Genomic DNA, 20168 nt, shown 5'->3' with positions numbered 1-20168 from the left:
CCAAGAGCAACAGTGCAAACAATTGTTTGTAAGTATAAAGTGCATGGCACTGTTTTGTCACTGCCACGATCAGGAAGAAAACGCAAGCTATCACCTGCTGCTGAGAGAAAATTGGTCAGGAGGGTGAAGAGTCAACCGAGAACCACCAAAAAGCAGATCTGCCAAGAATTAGAAGCTGCTGGAACACAGGTGTCAGTGTCCACAGTCAAGCGTGTTTTGCATCTCCATGGACTGAGAGGCTGCCGTGCAAGAAGGAAGCCCTTGCTCCAAAAGCGGCACCTTAAGGCTCGACTGAAGTTTGCTGCTGATCACGTGGACAAAGATAAGACCTTCTGGAGGAAAGTTCTGTGGTCAGACGAAACAAAAATCGAGCTGTTTGGCCACAATGCCCAGCAATATGTTTGGAGGAGAAAAGGTGAGGCCTTTAACCCCAAGAACACCATGCCTACCGTCAAGCACGGTGGTGGTAGTATTATGCTGTGGGGCTGTTTTGCTGCCAATGGAACTGGTGCTTTACAGAGAGTAAATGGGATAATGAAGAAGGAGGATTACCTTCAAATTCTTCAAGATAACCTAAAATCATCAGCCCAAAGGTTGGGTCTTGGGCGCAGTTGGGTGTTCCAACAGGACAATGACCCCAAACACACATCAAAAGTGGTAATGGAATGGCTAAATCAGGCTAGAATTAGGGTTTTAAAATGGCCTTCCCAAAGTCCTGACTTAAATCCCATTGAGAACATGTGGACAATGCTGAAGAAACAAGTCCATGTCAGAAAGCCATCAAATTTAACTGAACTGCACCAATTCTGTCAAGAGGAGTGGTCAAAGATTCAACGAGAAGCTTGCCAGAAGCTTGTGGATGGCTACCAAAAGCGCCTAATTGAAGTGAAAATGGCCAAGGGACATGTAACCAAATATTAGCACTGCTGTATGTATATTTTTGACCCAGCAGATTTGATCACTTTTTCTGTTAACCCATAATAAAGTCATGAAAGAACCAAACTTCATGAATGTTTTTTGTGACAAAGAAGTATCTGTTCCAATCACTCTATCAGAGAAAAATCAGAGTTGTAGAAATAACGGGGAAACTCAAGAGAGCCATGACATTATGTTCTTTACAAGTGTATGTAAACTTTTGACCACAACTGTAGGTGTCATTATGTGCCACAAGCTGCCAGTGCCAACAGTTGTCACAGGAGTGTCACCAGGCATCAGAGGATTGTGCTCCCCTGGTTCGTGTACGTTTTGATAGTCTGTTTTATGGATTATTTGTTTTTTTCTTTTGAAGAGCGACGCAAAGTAAGACAGGTAGTCCGGAAGTAAAAAAAAAAAGTCAAAATAAGTCAAGGCAATAGAATGACCGTATGCAAGTCAACTGTTAGTCTATGGTGCAAGCACATACCAGGGTAACATTAGAAGAAAAATAAATAAATATAAATAGATAAACGTGGGCCGATGGGAGTATGCTAGCAACAATAGTTGACTACATGCGATTTAATATTAATTTATCCATGTACACAGTAATCAACTTTTCGATTAATCTGTTTATTGTTTGATGCAATACAGTTCGTAATATAGTTTAATCAAAATCCTATTGTGACAACTGAGGTGCCAGTGCCACAAGGAGGATCTCGCTGTCTGGAGTGTAGACAAATCTAAAAGGTTCAGTTTAGGTGGGAAAATGAGCATATTCAGGTCTTCACACAAAGTTTCAGTTTAAAAGAATAGTGCTCTGACTAAAAAAAAAATACTTTCCCGTCGCCGATGCTGCAAAGGTCTGTAAACCGTTGCAGAACTACGTTTGTCTTGCAGGAGTTTTGAATTGGTTTGAATAGAGTGAAGAGTTTGGTCCCAGAGTGTCCATCCTTCACCTGATTCTGTACCATGTTTACGTATTTGCTTTTGACACGAGGATGCAGCGACTTTCAGTGAATTCAGTTTTGCATCAAAGCTGTGAAACAGTTGCCATTTTATCTAATTTCAGACAGCCTATGCGCTCTTAACATAGCATTGTCGTGTGTAAATATTATTCACTAAGGTGAAGGAAGCTCTCTAACCCTGTGAAATGACAAGACACTACGCAGTTTAAGGAAACTACTCAATGGAGAGAGCACATTTGAGGATAAAACTTTCCCTGTAAACCTCGACTCTCTGGGAGAACTTGAGGATCTCACAGCTGAGTGGCTCAAAGAGACCAGTGGTTTAGAGCACATGTAAGTCGACCTATCCATTGTCGAAATCATAACGGGTATGGTGTTTTAGAAAGTCTCTGACTTTTAACAGGACCACAACCCTCATTTGTTGTGGACAGGAATTCATGGTTTGACGATGCAAACTTCTACAATGTTATTTACTGTAAAACCAGGGCCGAGCCTTCAGTGTATTAGGGTTAGTTTAATTCTCTGACGATGTTGTAATGTGCTCTGTTTTCATGCAGAACATTGCTGGTTTATTTATTCCATTGGAGTGTTAACTTTTTGTAAGTCGCCGACGACCCAAGTGGTGCCTCTGGATCAAAGTCTATAGGTAAAGTAATCTTTTCTTGTCAGTCGGTAACCCTAGAACTCAATGGACAACATGCAGCGAAGGGCCACAGATTGGATTTGAGACTCTGCCTTGGTTGCGCCTGCTCTACAGGTGAGTTGATGGGGGCGTCGCCTCTCAGTGGATGATTTGAAATGTGCTTTCAAGATGGAAGTATTTTTATAACTTGGTTATACAACACCATTTCTCTTTTGAAGTTTTAGTAAATTTGGAAGATGGATGTTGTTGTTGCTTAATTGTTGCCAAATGTAATAAAATAACTTGTTTCAGTTTCCGCCATGTCTGGAAAAGAGTTCTGGGTCTCTCTGCTGGAGAAAGCGTTTACTAAGTATGGGAGATTTTATGCACACTGCATACTGTGCTGCTGGGTAATAATTTAACCAATCGTACCCAGAATGTTGGGGTCAACAATGTCCCTTCCAAGCCCAGATTTATCAGCGCTGGTGCCCCTCAGGGCCCCTCCACTCTGAAAGCACTATAATTAAGTCCTCAGACAATACAGCCATCCTGGGCCTAAAGCACAGACACAGCAGTTGACGACTGAAATAGAGATTTGTGTGACACTAAACATCTTGTTTTTAATGTGTAGAAGACTGAGGAGCAGGTGTTTGCCTCTAGGGCAGTGGGTGATCCTAGGCTATTCACAATTAATCCACCAGCCAGGTCTGCTATTAGAAGTACTTTGAGGTTCATATTGGCACTACACTCGGCCACAACCCATGTTGAAAGTCTCTGCTCTAGACTGCAACAGTGAATGTATCTTTTACGCAGATTTATTTTGAGTTGTGAAGCGGTGTATTTTGATGCTTGTGGCCTTAAAGACCAACTAAAGGAACACGTTGAGGGGTGTTAAATCCAATCTCCGCCTGAAGCTGACGTATATTCAGCCAGATGTCAAAGACTCAACATTGTTTGCAGCAGCTTCACCCATCTCATTAGGCCCTGATGGTAAGCCTGTTGCATCACTATATAGTTTACACTAGTTCATAATGGAACACGTTCACAGAATTGTGCATTTATTTTGACAGTAATAACAAGTCTGGTCAGGCTGATTGTTGTTTGTGACAAGTCAGCAGCTCAGAGTCCTATGTAGGTCTGACAGCATTGCAATGAAGGCATGCTATAGGGTTGTGTAGTTTTTGGAATGCGCATGCAGGTGTAACTCATGTATGTTGCCTCTAAAAGTCAGTGAGTCGAGAGAGCTGATCGAGTCCCACAGTTTGGTGTTAGATGAGTTCTCGATCACCGTGGATAAGTGGAGAGCAGGGCCGCCTTTCAATCAGAGGGTCGGTGGTTCGATCTCCTGCTCCACCAGTCTAATGTCAATGTGTCCTTGAGCAAGACACTTAACCCCAAAATTGCTCCCGTAGCTGTGCCTACGGTGTAGATAGATACTGAATTGTAAGTCGCTTTGGATAAAAGCGTCTGCTAAATGACTGTAATGTAATTCCCTAAAGATATGAATCTAACAAGAATATCAGTAAATCATTGATATGTCAGATAGATGGATGCATTTTCAATTGAAGTTGATCAGGGCCCACCTGACATGGCAGATATTTAAAAGGATTGTCCACACTATTTTGGAACTATAATGTAGTTGAGAGCAGAGACTCAATGAAAACAATCTTAAAAGTATTTTTGTTTAAATGAACAGAGCTGACATGTCCATCTAATCCTTTCAATATTTGACGAGATATTTCTGCCAAAAAGATGGACCCGTAGAACCACATCACGAACGTGGGCAGACAATTACATTACATTACAGTCATTTAGCAGTCGCTTTTATCCAAAGCGACTTACAATAAGTGTATTCAACATCGGTAATCAAAAGAACTACTAGTCACCAGAAGTCATAAGTACATTTCCTTTTCCAAACAAGCATCTAAGAGCATGAAGCAGAGCATAACTCAGAGCCAAAGTACAGTACAGAAACAAGAAAAACAGTTAGTGCTATAAGTAATACGAATACAATAAGTGCAACAAGCTAGTATGAATACAATAAGTGCTAAGTGGAAGGCTCAGGGTAGCACTTCCTGAAGAGGTGGGTTTTCAGCCTGCGGCGAAAGATGGGCAGCGACTCTGCTGTCCTGACATCAGTGGGAAGTTCATTCCACCACTGTGGGACCAGTAACAGATGAAATGTTTGCTGAGAATGACAGTTGGTCTTATGGCACTTATATTGGCACTTATATTCATTAGTTTTGGGAATGTTTTGAGCTGTTATCATTCTGGTTGCAGATAATGTAGATCCCATCACATATGATCAACATACCATGTTGCACTACCCAGTGATGATTAGATCTAAAGCAAGTTTAGTTTGCGTTCCTGTTTCACAGCAGCAAACGTCCTAATGTTTGAGAGTTAGTGTTACCTTCATTTCATAATCTATTTTAGACGTGCATGGAAAGTGTAAACATTCAAACTGCAAAAATGTTCGTTCAAGCAGCAGACTTAGTAAAATTGTGTTTCTAGTCTTATTGGAGCAAACATGGTATGCTGTGTTATATCACATGCAACCATCAACCATTCCTTGTAAGGTGTTGTCATGGCTTCAATGAAACATTAAGGATGACTTCAACATAAGTGAAATCCAATCACTAGGATTGTTACCGTAATACTAATAACTTTGTTATGTCCTGTTTTCACGTATTTCCTTTAGTGTGCACTGCAAACTAAAATAAACAAAAGACAAAGGAAAGCGTCACCATTTTGAACCAATATTAATGTAACCAGCAAAAGCTGCTGTAACAAGTTTCAACAAACCTGCAGATGAGCAAGTAAATCGATGAAGAGATGTTGATTATGGCTCGGTGTGTATACATTTGTGTTCAGTAATGTCAGATGACTTTTAACTTGCTAACAACTAATTGTGAATGAAATATCCTTTATTGCATGGCATTATAGTTGATTATACATAACATAATGCCCTAACAGTTATTGCATTAGGGGTAATATCCATCCCTTTATGTACTCTTAAGTATGCTTCATTATATAAGCTACTGTTTATAATTTGGTGCCTTGGGAAATGGTATCACATTACGCCACACCTAGGAAGTAAAGCTGGCAGACATTCCTGGCACCCTGCCTACTGCTACTACTACTACTACTACTTATTACCATAACCAATGTAATTAAATTGAATAAAGAGAGCTGTTTGAAGCCTGCAATCAAAAGCATGCTTTAAAATGTGTTTAATTAATGCAGATGCTCATACCTGCTCAGATATTTATTTGCTCCTCAGTACTTTCTGCCTTTGCTTTACAGTATTTATTTTATTATTTCAGCATTTTTGGTAAAACACATTTTACAAGTCTTTAATTACTCCTGCCTTCACTCTATGCTCTGCTTTACATACATGTGAGAGGAGAATGTGAAGTATGTGTGAGAACTCATCATAAAAAGCTTGTTTTAAAGCATAGCGTGCCAACCACTTGTTTCAGAAGAATTTGTCCCAAGGGCTACTCTTGCATACAGAGACAGACTTAAGTCTATAATGTCTCATGGCAGTATGTGCGGAGTTGGGTGCTGACATGTCAGGAATTAGTGGAAGCTTTTGTTTCTCCTTTGTACGCTTGTGATTTGTCATTTGCTAGTGAAGACACCTAAAAATAAACCAAGATCTAATATTTAGTTTTATTCAGTATCATGACTTGTCTGTAACTTCACAAGCAATCTTTATTTCAAAAACATGTTTGTTTAACAGTCTGGAACAGCACCAGCCGCTAGTTTTTCCTTGCAGGCATTAGGCTTTAAACAGGCAACATATTTGTATAAGTTTGTTATTTATTTTTCACTAATCCAGTGTATACAAGACTGGAGGAAGATTAATAGTAATAAGAAAATTCAAATTTTTTGTGGTTTGCACTGATATCAATTCTGTAGATCTGTACTTCCTGACCTGATTCTGCTTTTTACCTTCTGATTATTTGCATGTAGTGCTGCAGCGCTTTTTTCAAATAACTTTCTGAAAGGCTGTCACGCATATAGTAAATCTTGTCTCAACACGATTTGTCTTGAGGGCAACCGTAAACCTGGTAGTGAAAGAAAAAAAATTCCAACAAAAATGAACATGCTGAGAGATTAACTGTCATACTGTATGTCCAGACTTGCTGACTGCTTGTTATTATTGTTGCTGCTGCAGATGTTACTTTGGTACTTATACATTGACTTTCTGCTCTGTGTCATCTTACATTTCTAATTAGAGTGTGATAAGATGGTTAGTGCACTGATTCTGCAACAGTTCAGTAGTTATTTCACAACTCAAGACCAAATAAGCATGAATTCATCATAAGACAGATCCAATAAGGGCACCAAAGATTTCCGTGCACTAAAAAAGTAACCCGGTGTATCTGTAATGGAATCCCTTACAGCAGCCCTGATATTTAATACAATTTATTTATGAACCTTCAAATGTTAAATTTGTGCACATTTATGCCATAGATGTTGCTTCAACATGTATTGTTTATTAATGTGTGTGTGTGTGTGTGTGTGTGTGTGTGTGTGTGTGTGTGTGTGTGTATATATATATATATAATATAAATGCTTTTATTCTTTTTTCTAAAATCTGACATGACATGTTATTTTTGTCTTGTAGATTTTTTGTGTGTGCCATTAAATTAGAGTTTTAACACTTCAGTATTTTCTTCAAGTTTTTCTTTTTTTGTTATGTTGGGTTTCATAAGATGTGCAAGAGATATGTGATACACAAAGCCACCGATGTAAGGTTCAAGGTAGAATTTATTGTCATATTCTCCACAATATAATTTTAATATTTTCCTACAGTGTAGTGTACACAATAAGAACAGGTAAAAAAAACAAACAGAAAACAAGTACAAACACAGTATATATATATATATATATATATATATATATATATATATATATATGTGTGTGTGAATTCCACAGGGTGAAGAAAATGCAGTTTAGCAAACCTGACAGGAGAGGATGAGAATGTCAGGTGACATTTCACTGAAGGGAAAGATTCATACCACAAGAACAAAAAGCCCCTCAGCCCCCTGTCATGTTTGCTTTTCTGTACATTCTGGGGGGTGGGTCCGACTCCAACCTTATGTAAGGCATTGTGAATATATAGTCTGCTGCAGAGACCAGACTGAGCACCTCCAAGTCACTTCTCTTGAAAGGAAGCTGAAGTTGGTTGCAGCCGTCTAGCAGGTAATTTTCAAAATTTGTCTCTGAGACACAGCTTTTGCCTTTTAAATTAGATTCTAAATTCTCTTATTTTGTCTTTTCTCTTGTGTCACAGAGTTTGTCTGAAGCCTCTTGTCAACATGCCTGAATCTGGAAACTGCACCTCTATCATCAACTTGCGTTTCCAAGATGGCAGCGAGGGGAGCCCCTCCAACCCGGCCAAGTTCAACAACCAAGACTATGCGCAGCTGAAAGATAACTTCCTCCGTAGAAGGAGGCTGTTTGTGGACAACACCTTCCCCCCTAACAACCAATGTCTGGGAGACCTGCGTGATTTGAGCCGTCGGCAGGAAGCCCGAGTGCAGTGGCTTCGACCAGCGGTAGAAAACTTTAAATATGCTTTTTCTTACTTTTGTAAATCCAATGGTTATATATCACATATGTATATTTGTGATGGAGAGGAATACCCATTTTTTACATTGTGAAGTTTGCATTTTTTTATGCAATTTATATTTTTATATGTGTGTGTCTAGTTCTGATATATTTCCTTTTTTTGTATTGTCCAGGACATCTTGAAAGCACAAAACACCAGCAGTGATCCTGTTTTTTGTAGCAAAGGAGCCTCCCGATTTGACTTTGGTCAAGGCAGTGTGGGTAGGCAACCTTCTCTTGCAGCCAAAGACAACAACACATGAATACCTTTCTTAGGTAGAAATTTGGTCAATGTGCCAGCGCTTGATTTGTTCACTTAATTTACCAGGTAACTGCTGGTTTCTGGCTGCAATTTCCTCACTGACGTTCCAGAAAGGCCTGTTTGCTCAAGTTGTGGCCAAGGACCAGACCTTCAGTGATTATGCTGGGCTATTTCATTTCAGGGTAAGGATTAATGATACATGAGTGTGTTACTACAAGGTTTTCACAATACACTCTGGTCTAACTTGTAATTGTTGTCCTTTTTGTTTCAGTTCTGGAGGTTCGGCGAGTGGGTGGATGTTGTCATCGATGACTACCTGCCAACACTCAACAACCAGTTGATGTTTGTTCGCTCCATGAATGGAAATGAGTTCTGGGCTCCTCTGCTGGAGAAAGCTTATGCCAAGTATGAAACCAAATCTCAAGACTTAAAGTGCTACATTAGCTAAACTCTCAACACAGATGAATGGTTTACATGACAACCACCTGCACAGGCAGCAGTTACAGATTGTTAATTTTTCTGTCTCCCACAGAGTGTGCGGTTCATATGCTGACATGAGCGCTGGATTGCCATCAGAGGCTTGCAAGGATTTCACTGGAGGCTTGTGCATGGATTACAAACTTCAGGAAGTCCACTCTGTAGGCCATGATGTCGAGCTGTGGAACTCACTGAGCAGAGCCACCGGGTGCCAGTCCATGATTTGCTGCGGGACGGCCCAGAAAGGGGTAAGAAAAAATATCCTGGAGGTAAAAAATAAAAATGAAAGTCACTGGTTTTGATTTAACCGTTCTCTCTGTTTCAGGGGAAGTTGGTGAACACTGTAGAGGATACTGGTATAGTGGATGCCCATGCCTATTCTGTCACAGCAGTCACTGAGGTAAAGTTTATGTTGTGCATATATGGCTAGAGAAGGGTTACAAAGAGAGTCTTTGGAGTTTGATTGCCAGCCAGATTTAGCTTCTGATTCATCATTTTATCATTTCATCTTAAGATCAGTTATTACGGTTCCAAAGTGCAGCTGGTGCGTGTCATGAATCCTTGGGGCAGAACAGAGTGGAACGGAAAGTGGAGCGACAAGTAGGCTCCTTGAATTAATCAGACACTCACCCAATAATAAGACTAACTTTCATTGCACCACAGCTGAAGAACAAATTTATTTCCCCTGGTGCCCAGGTCCGTCCTGTGGAATAGACTCAGCCCAGAAGATCGGGAAAAGTGTTCTGACCGCGACGATGGAGAGTTCTGGTAAATAAGCTTCAATACACATTGTTAACAGTGTATCTCACCAAGCTTTGAAGTCTAACAAATGTAAGGAATGTACTTCCTTCCTCATAAATTTTTTTTTTTTTTTTTTTTTTTTTTTTTAAATAAATTGAAACCACACTGTTTACATCTTTGTTTGCTAGCTTGAATTTTGCATCTGAACAACAATACATCTACATTTCTTAAAGACACAACTATCTTACAATGTTAAACGAAACAGATCTATCGAGTAAATTAGATCTTTTATTGGGATTTTGAGGTATCTCGTCAATTCAGAAAAACCAGGGAAGAATTATTTTTTGAATAAAAAGTTTTCTCAGAATTCTGAGATAATAATCTTGTTAATTCAGAATAACTTTTTTCTCTCAAGTGAATGCATTACGCTTCTATATGATGATGAACAAGAGCAAAAATGTTCTACTTCATGGATAAAGTATGAATATACAGTAGAACTAAAGGCCATTCTTTAGTTTGGATGTGGAATGCAGTATATTTGCTTAAGTGGTTGATTTTTGGCCTTATTCTTTTGTTCATCTTTGTCTGTTAGGATGGAGTTAGAGGACTTCTGTCACTATTTCCAAAACTTGTTCATCTGCTGTGAGAACCCCAACTTTATTGATGGTGACTTCACCTGCCAGTGGAAATCCATGACTTACGATGGCAGCTGGGTGTCAGGGAAATCTGCAGGCGGCAACATGTCTTACTGTGAGCCAAATTCTTTTACCTTCAACTAAAACTGCAATGATGTTTGTTGTGTCTTTTTCCTTTTATGTGTGCAATAGTAAAAACAACTTCTGACATTGTTAATGTTTCTCATCACCTTTAGCTTCCTTTGCGACGAATCCTCAGTATCGCTTGCAGGTGTCTAAAATAAACAAGGAGGAGGAGAAAGACCAAAACATCTTCCTTTCTCTGATGCAGAAACCTCAGCAACAGAATCGTAAAAGAGTCAAATCCCACCCAATTGGACTTACCGTCTTTAAGGTTTGCATCCTGAATTTTGGTTCTTTAAATATTAAATCATGGTTGAATAACACGTAATACCAATTAGCAAATATAACAATTCATGATATAGTCATTATTAATAGTTTTAGACTATTTCTGTCACAAGCACTTGTGGCTGATTTGAAAACTGTAAAATTACTTTTTCTTTTTTCCATTTCACATCCAACAGATTCCACCAGGGGTAAGAACAAATATCACACCGATGTACAGAAAGCCCAGTCCACATTTAATTAATGTGAATAATGCAATTTAATGCTCAGGAAACAGTTTCATTACATTAATTCATATATTCTTGTCAGACACCACAAGGACGCGTGAGGTCCTCCTTCTTCGATAGAAACAGGCCCATCAAGCCAAGACAGCTTTACACCTATGAAAGGGATCTAGTGGAGCCACACAATCTGGATCTTGGAGAGTATCTGATCGTCCCCTCCACCATGAAACCTTACATGAGTGCAGACTTTGTTCTCACTGTCTACTCCAAGGCTGAGGCTAAGATCAGGTCAGGACTTACTGATATTTGACTTATACTGTAAGTCCCAATGGAGACTTTTACACCAAAACAAGGATTTCTCATTTGATTATATGACCCATGCCATGCCAAAATAGTTGATACCATTTGAAGCTGCGATATTATCAATGGGACATGATTAAAAGCTATCATTGAGGATGCTGAGGTCAGGTCCATATATTTTTTTAGGAATTTAGGGTTTTGGCAAACTGAGGACAAGTCTCCATTCTACAAAATAAATGTAAACATGGTGGTTACTTTAGAGGCTGATTCTACTGTGTTTACTACTTTTCGGCCAACACAACTGGATTAACATAGAAATAGGATTTAAGATGCCTCTTACTTTAGCGACAATTAGCATGTTCTCATTTGGTTTGCCAACACGTTCAACACAACAAATTAAAGTATTTTTTAGCATAATTAGCATTATTAGTATAATGTTGTGTTGCCGCTTGTTGAACTGCCCAAAGTTTGCAATTAAATTAGCAATTGAAACGTTTAAAGTTAAAGTACCAGCTATGGTTAAACTCTGATTTGGTCTTTGAATTCTTAAGTGACAATCCTCAGATTGTCAGAAGTCTGATTTTAAACACATTATCCACTGCATTCAGCCCCCATGATGAAGATGATGATGACGATCATGACCACGAAGAGGAGGAGAACTTAATTCTTCCCGAGGTATGAATTAAAAGAGTATAGTGCACACTTCAGTTGTAAGTTATAGAGAGCAAGGTTAGTTTGCAAATTTGATGTCTGATCCATCAACTTGTCATCTTTAGCCGGCAACCGACAACGTCAATGACAACGACAATGACAATGACAATGACAACGACAGCGACAGCGACAATGAGAAGGACAAGGAGGAGACCACTGACAGGAGTACCACCCGGGCCATGTTCAACAGATACGCTGATCAGGTGGGTCATTTTTTTTGTCTGCTCATCCATCTGCTTGTCAATTCATCCGTTTTTCTTTGATATCAATCGATCACACTTTCTGTTGTCAGTTTGGTCTGCTGAAATCCAGACAGCTCCAGAAGCTCCTGAATGACAACTTCCCTCATGGTGAGTTGATTTATATCACGTGTGCTTTGAAAACATTTAAAATCTTAATTCATTCGTAACCCATGACACCAAATCCTCGAGTTACTTGAGGGATTTTAATTTATCTTTTTGTACCATTCACAGGCACCTGGAACGGCTTTGGTTTGGATACCTGCATGAGCATGATGGCTATGGTGGATGTATCCTTAAAATATATTTTTTTTATGTTTAACCATGTTGTGGCTTTTTTTTCTTATCCTACAAATCACAACACATTTAACATGACAGAAAGTCTAAATGAAATCACAAAATTGTGATCAGGAATTAAATATTTTTCTGCTGAGGCATCCTTAACGTGCAAAGACCAACCAAAGTATGAGGATGACCCTCACTGAGTTCTCAACTCTCTGGAAGAAGATTAACAAATACAAGGTAATGCAGCTAATATGGGCAGGATGAAGATGTATTTTGATTCATGTTTATATTGATTTATTTACCCAAGACACTTCTTTCATAATTGTAGACACTGATTATCTGAAGTGCAGTTAATAAAAACAACAAATTATATACATGTTTAAAGTGCTCTTAGTTTCTAAATATAGATTCATCTTTTTTGCAGAAAAACTTTCAGCGTGCAGATTCGAATAGGAGTGGATCCCTGTCTGACTATGAGCTCCAGAAGGCAATTGAGGCTGCAGGTCATTTACCATTTAAAATATGATTACAACTTAATAATATGCTTCTAGCGATTCATATTCACGATGGTAACTGGAGTACTTGTAACTTTCTCACCAGAAATGGACACTGACAATGTCATGGTAAAACTGATGACGGCCCGGTATTCAGGCATGTCAAACACCTCCCTGGAGAGCTTTATCACTCTCATGTTACGCCTGGAAAAGGTCTCAGGTGAATGACATGGCAACCACCAATCACTTTTAAAAACCTCACCGTTTTCAGAAATTAGGCTTTTATTTGTTCAGAATGAAGAGAGCAGTGGGACTAAAGAATGGATTCCACCTTGAATCCTCAAATCTGCAAACTCAAATACACATCTCGTGATGTCAAATTTGAACAGTGCAAAGTGTCATAGTTTATAGAGTAATTAATCCATATCAATCAACAATTATAAATAAATATGTTTTAGACTTATGTTGCATTCAAAATATGTGTTATTTGTGGTTTGTTTTCTTTACAGATGTTTTCAAGGACAAATCATCAAATGGAGTGATCCACATGTCCTGGAGTGAGGCAAGTCTATTCCCACTTATACAGTATACTATATAACTTCCATCTGCTGAAGTAAAAGTCGCAATACTGCAATATAAAAATACAAATTCTACTGCATTGACAATGTTTCTTAAAATTGAAACTATTATTAGTAAAATGTATTTTAAGTAACAAAAGTAAAAAGTTGCAGATGTATGGTGTGCCTAGTTTTACACACTTCTATACCCAAACTATAACAAGGATTCAAGGATCATTTATTGTCATTATGCATCACAGGAATGCACAACTAAATGCAGAAAAACATGACAAACAAAACCAAATGGTTTTACAAACTGCCTTTTTTTGGTTTCAGTGGTCCAACTTCTCCATGTACAACTAGACCGAAGCTGACACAGGAACACACAAGAGAAGATTACTGCAACCAAATGCTGCTTTTTGATTTTTTAGAATCATCGTCTTCCTGTGCACAACCTGTAAAGCAGTAACACATTTCTGTGATCACATTGTGAAATAAACGTTGTCACCCTCTGAATTGAAATCTTAATTCTTGTACATTTCAACATCAAACTGCAAGTTTTGGCTGAACAAACAGGACGCAACAGAAGAAATTGTGGAACAGAAATGATTTATTAACTCATCACTGACTATAGGGGAAAAATACAAAAGAAATTCAACAAGTGATCAAAAACAACATCACTGGCTCACACGTCGTTCCACACTTCTTCTGAATTACGCAATAAGATAAAAATGTATTTTATAAACTCATTCCTGTGTGATGTGACGTGTCAAAACTCATATTTACAAGTTTGTGTTATCGTTTCAAAAATAAACCCCAAATCCACCAATTCAAGTTCAAAAGAAAGATATTGTCCAGCTCTCTCTCGTCACTGAAGACCAGCACACTCTGCTGTTTGAATTTGTCCACTGCAGTGAATAAGTGGAGTCAGCAGATACAGGATAAGGTTGGCAATATTTTCTATATTTTTCTTATTGTCAGCAGATCCCACGAAAAGACTAAAACTCTGAATTTTCTGGGTAGTCAATGCCACAGCTAACTCTATTATCCAAAACTATTACATCAATAAGCCACACTATGGAACTGGGTGACATGTTCTTTAATTACAATGAACATGGGACTTGTACTGGCAACTGTGGGTCAGCGGTAGAGCAGGGTCGTTTGATCCCCGGCTCCACTAGTCCATGTCGATGTGTCCTTGGGCAAGACACTGAACCCCAAAATTGCTCCCGTAGCCTTCGGTTTGTGAATGTTGTAAGAATGTTAGATGGTCTTGATGGCTGCCATCAGTGTGTGAGTGATGACATGTAGTGTTAAAGCTCTTTGAGAGGTCGGAAGACTAGAAAAGCGCTATACAAGTACAGTCCATTTACCATGACTTTATTTTGAGTTAATTCCACATACTTTGTTCCAGTAAATACTCACTAGAGCACCAAATGAAGGCTAAAAATAACACCCAACAAAAGCAATATAACGTATGTATTCCTGCTAGAAGAAAGCTTGCAAAAACTACAGTGCTCAGCTGTTAAGCAAAATCAGTGAGCCTTGAAAAGTTTTTAAAGATTTACATCTTCAGTAACCAGTGGGCTTGGCTAACAGGCAAGGGAAGTCAGAAGGTATTGACAGTAGAAGAAACTAACTCAATGTTGGTTTTTGGTATTTTTATGGGATTTGTTGAAAAACAAAGACATAAAATAACATAAGCCTTATCTTCTACACTATGCTGCACAGCTCTCAGTCCTCCTCCTTCTCTATATAAGTCTTACAGGACGAGCGTGCTATCTGTCTGGCCATGTACCTGTCCCTCGCCGAACTAACAGTATGATCCGTGCAGCGCTTTGCAAACTTGTTCGCCTTTTCCTCCATATCCTCTTTCTCTTTCTGTTCATCGTTATTTTCCGTGCTCTGTTCTCCGACTGCTTCCTCCTTTTCTGGATCTTTTTCATCCCTCTTCACTGCCTTCTCGTTCTCTGGTTGCTTCTTTCTCTCCTTCTCTTCTTCCTGATCTTTGTCCTTACGCTTGTCTTCCTCGTGATTCCTTCTCTTTTCTCTTTCCCCATTCCTATCCCTCTCTCTTTCCTTCGGGCTCCTCTCCCTCTTCCCATGCCTGTCTTCCCTGTCTGTATCCTTGCCTCTGCTCCTGTCGTCCTCTCTGCCTCTGCTCCTGTCGTCCTCTCTGCCTCTGCTCCTGTCGTCCTCTCTGCCTCTGCTCCTGTCGTCTTCTCTGCCTCTGTCCCTGTCTTTCCTTCCGTCCCTGTCGTCTCTCCTTCCCCCGTGTCTGTCATCCCTTTCCCTTCCCCTGTTTCGGTCCCTCTCTTGATCTCTGTGCCTCTTCTTTTGTCTCTCTCTCTCCTTCTCTCTCTCCTTCTCCTCTCCGCTCCCTGAGGAAGGAGACCTCTGTCTATATTGCCGTTTTGAGTGTGCAGAGCCTGCCCCAGGCTTGCTAAATCCAGATTTCGGCTCATGCCCCTCCTCGCTGTCACTGCATGAGCTTGGAATATTGTCATGGGACGTAGATGAGGGAACAGGTGAAGTCCTCTCTGTGTCTTTTGAAACCTTTGAGTTTTGAGTTCTGTGGAAGCAGAAACAGAGAGATGCACATAAAGAATAGTTTTAAAATGATGTCTGTGTTCTTGTGTTCTTTATGGATGAACAAGTAATGTGACGCTACAACTGACTTGTTGGCTGAGCCATCCGGTATTGCCTCTTCTCCAACAGTCTGATTCAGCAGGTGTCGGTAGAAGCCGCTCAGATCTTTTTGTTTCTTCACGTCCAAAGCCGCTAATTAAAACAAAAAATAATTTAAAACACATAATTTACATACCTTCGTATGAAGTGGCATCTTTTCCACAACATTTTTAAGTCTGTTTCTTCAAGCCATGCTTTGTGTGCCCTAAGGAAGGAGATACTTCTCCAACGACGTAATACAATTTATGGGAGTTAAGTTAACCGAAGACGGTCAATACAAATTGTTTTTACATAACCAGATGTCTTAGAGATTAGAAAGCGTTGCTATGAACAAATACAATTTCAAATATATTCATATCTGGAGTTTAAAGTCTCATTTCACTTAAGACAAAATCCAAAAAACTGTTGTAGAGTATCGGTCTAACCTTCCATCGCTTCCACTCTTTTTTCTCTCTCCAGCTCCTCCTTCTGCTCCTGCAGTTTGAGCTTGTAGGCGGTCGTAACGTAAGCGTCTTTATCTGCAAACTGCTCTCCTTCTGCCTCTCTTTCCTTCTGGATCTTCCTCTCTTCCCTTCGTTCTTGTTCTTTCTTTCGGTCCTCAACTGCTCTCATTAATTGGTGGATGTACTTTGGCTGTAACAAAAACACGCACCAGTATGATGTCAGAACTCAATATCGGCAAAACAGCCGCACAACATATTTCAGTGCACGCTGGACAGTCTCTCTAACCATTTGATCACTTTGAAATGCTGGTGTGGACGAATGCAGCCATACAGGTGTTTGACATAATGAGATTACCTTTTTGTCAGCACCTCCCAGAATTTTTTTGTTGGTCTCAAGTCTCTGTTTTTGAATGTCATCGTACACACCATCGTAGTCATACACAGTGCTGTCCTGTTCCAGGGCCTTGTGCATCTCTAAACGAGTCTTCAGAACGAGAGCGAGAAAGACCAGAGAAATGAAAAATCACAAAGGTACGACTGTTAAAAAATAAAAAGTAAACTAGTTTATAGCACTACATGGACTGAAATCACATTAGGTCCTTTAACTCACCTGCTTCATCATCTTCTTTTTGACAGCTTCTTTCTGCAGACTCTCCCCAACTGTGGTCTGAGGAACAACATATTCAGTACATTTTGTATCAGTATTTTTTAATTATCATTTCTTTTACAGAATTCTTTTTAGTTTCCATAATAGGGAAAATACATTAAATTCCAATGCAGTGATTGGTGAATGACAAGAGACAAATTATTTTGTCCTGCTTATAACAAATCCACAAGTTTTCTCACCTCATCATCAGAGTCATCCTCGAACACTGAGTGTTTCTGCAGGCTCTGCACTCCTTTCTTCTGTGACAAAATCAGCCCGTACCTGGACAATAAGGAAACAAGGCTTCGGTCATACCAAAACCATCTGTACTTCACATGCGAGTCGTAGTTCATTGAGAAAAGGTGCATCTCTACTGGGGGGAAAAAGCAAATATTATGTACAAAAACTAAAGCATTTGAATGACCAGCAAATGGCCTTAAAGTGGTTGATTTGTACTTCATTTAGAGGATGACTATCTGCATAGTGAGAATTAGAGATTTGGTCTCCAGCATTTAGAAACAAACAAACCCATATCTTTTAAATGCTGTTATCAATAAAGTTAATCTTAGAATTAGACAACACAAAGAGCTGAATATATCTTTTCCATTTTCCAGTGCAGCGATATTTATAGTTTGTTAAATGCTTTATGAGACAGTGGGTTAATGCAGTGCGTTATGCACCAGAGAAAGAGAAACACAAAACGCCTAAAACCGATACGAAACCTACCAAATTAGGTAACTGTGAATGACTAAATCTAGCTGTGACACAGTCCCTGACAGGTTGTCTCTGGTGAGGTAAAAAAAAAATAAAGAAATTGAAGGGCTAGTTGATATATAAATGGCAAGTATGAAAAGGTGCAAATCCGAAGCATCGTACAAAAAAGGACCATATTTTTGTAGGTTTACTAACGTAGCTGGTTTAATAGCGAGGTTAGCATGTCGTTAACTAACGTCAGTTAGCGTTAGCTGCAGGAGCAGCAGAGGGAGAACCCCCGTTTTCACAGATAATCCTGAGCCGTAACACCACAGCTGGTAGAGCATACTAAACTCTTTAAAATGACTACAACTACAACCCCGACCAAGTGAAACAGTCGTCTTTAAATGTGTATCACACAGTGTCGTAGTTGCATTAGCTTTTCTACAACTTACTGTTTAGTAGGGGCCGCCATCTTGCTCTGCTGACTGTGAACGAGAACGACAGATTCGACACAATATTTTATTAAACCAAATATTCTCTATAACTCTCTTTGAGTAAACTCACAAATGACAAGTTCTGCTATGTACACGACAGACATCTTGTTTTTGCTTAGAATTATCGCGATATTAAAAGCACCTTAATACAGATCCCTGTGCCCCTTGTGCTTGTAAACAGTGTTTGTGTATTTGTATTTTTTTTATGTATTTGTATTTGTTTATGTTCGCCTAAAAACCCGATGAAAAACCATAGACTACTGTATGGATAAAATATTACAAAGACAAAGGAAGTATTTTGATTACCAAAAGATGGCGCTATTTCTCCAAATGATACTTTATGATTCATTAGTCTCTTGCAAAAAGCCTAACATAATCCAGGTAAGGCTCGGCTCTAATAGTCGTGATTAACGTTAAATTAAATCCACAGAAATTAAAGTGTATCCAGGAAAGTAGGTTACAGATACAGATATCTGTAAACTTTGAAGAATTTGAGTATAACAGAATTTATCTGGACACAAATGCTTTTAATTTAAAACTGTTAAAAGATAGGTCCAATGATTATTTTAATAATCCTAGGCACCATTTATCACTGGGATTTTATTGATTTAGTCTCCTACAGAATTACGTATCAAGACATTTAAAATGCAGACATTAAACAGGCCTACAATGTCTAGTCTCAATTAGGCTTATTCCGAGTGTAAGCAAACTTATGAATTAAGCAATCCGTACGATACTTGGAGAATTTACACTTCTTGAACTAGAGGAATAAGGTTTAATTAAGTTTTAGGTTTGAACTTTACATTTTAGGTATATGATTGAAAACTAGTTGTGGTTGTGTGAAAACACTGCAGTTCTTGCTTTTGGTGCTTTTGGTAATCTCAGTTCATGGTCCTGAGTTTTAAAAAATGTGACCAACTCTTGGTCTCTTTGGAAAAAAGAAGTTGACATTTCGAATACCCACATTTTTCACGTGATAGCAGTGCTTAATTCGATAGTGGATTCCCAAACTTTAATTTTGATACCAAATATGTTGTGTTGGTACCCCTCATCACATGGTGCATCATGTGAGCAGATCAATCAAAGAGTGATTTTTCATTATAAGAACAATGTTTTGATGCCCGATTAGGTAAAGCTATACAGTATTTCAATAAAAAAAATTGAAGGGTCCTAACCTTTAGGTTGGGAACCAGTCTTCTACTTTATATAACCACAATGACTAGACATAAAAGCTTATAATAGATAAGTAGAGTAGATACGTATTTTATATAATGTTCCTGCGACCACAGATAATATAGCTGCAAAGTGCTACACTAAAAATACAGAGAATACTGCGATGAAAGTGAGTCTGCTATTCTTACTGGAGAGGAAACAAAGACATGACAGTCTGTGGCTATTATCTGTCTTAGATCTCATTTCACGTTATTCGCTGATTTTATATGATGTTATGTTACTTTCGATGGTGTCAGCTGGTCTGTTCTTTGTCTTAAATCGGATCAGAGACCATGTGGCTCACCTGTGATTGAAGCTGCAGCTTTGAATTCCCACTGCCTCCTCTGAGTGACTCTAAATCCAAACACCATTATCTCTGTCGTAATCTCCATCTCATCTCTGGCCTCACTGCTAATCCCTCTGGTACAAACAGAATGACCAAAGCTGCCTGATGGATGGAAGGGTGGATGGACAGATGTAGTGGTAGTAAAATGAACTACGGGGCATGTAGATGAATGGATTGGTAGGACAGGAG

General features: G+C 39.1%; 1 protein-coding gene and 1 pseudogene across 1 annotated transcript; one reads left to right on the top strand and one right to left on the bottom strand.

Annotated features, from left to right (window-relative positions):
- Window positions 1-7832: 7832 nt before the first annotated feature.
- On the top strand, window positions 7833-13817 carry LOC137876461 (calpain-2 catalytic subunit-like; annotated as a pseudogene).
- A 229-nt stretch (window positions 13818-14046) lies between these two features.
- On the bottom strand, window positions 14047-18442 carry nsrp1 (nuclear speckle splicing regulatory protein 1). The gene is made up of 7 exons (XM_068716061.1): window positions 18380-18442; window positions 17432-17513; window positions 17196-17252; window positions 16941-17069; window positions 16568-16775; window positions 16133-16235; window positions 14047-16026 (listed from the first exon to the last, which is right to left on the bottom strand). Exons 1-7 carry the CDS (start codon window positions 18397-18399, stop codon window positions 15189-15191), a joined length of 1437 nt encoding a protein of 478 aa, XP_068572162.1. The 5' UTR covers window positions 18400-18442; the 3' UTR covers window positions 14047-15188.
- Between the last annotated feature and the right edge of the window lie 1726 nt (window positions 18443-20168).

This window comes from Cebidichthys violaceus, unplaced genomic scaffold, assembly GCF_023349555.1.
Source record: "Cebidichthys violaceus isolate CVI_PGR_0920_01 unplaced genomic scaffold, fCebVio1.0.p SCAF_20, whole genome shotgun sequence".
NCBI lineage: Eukaryota > Metazoa > Chordata > Actinopteri > Perciformes > Stichaeidae > Cebidichthys > Cebidichthys violaceus.
The sequence above is the reverse complement of the archived record's forward strand: the minus strand, read 5'-3'. Positions and strand labels throughout refer to the sequence as shown.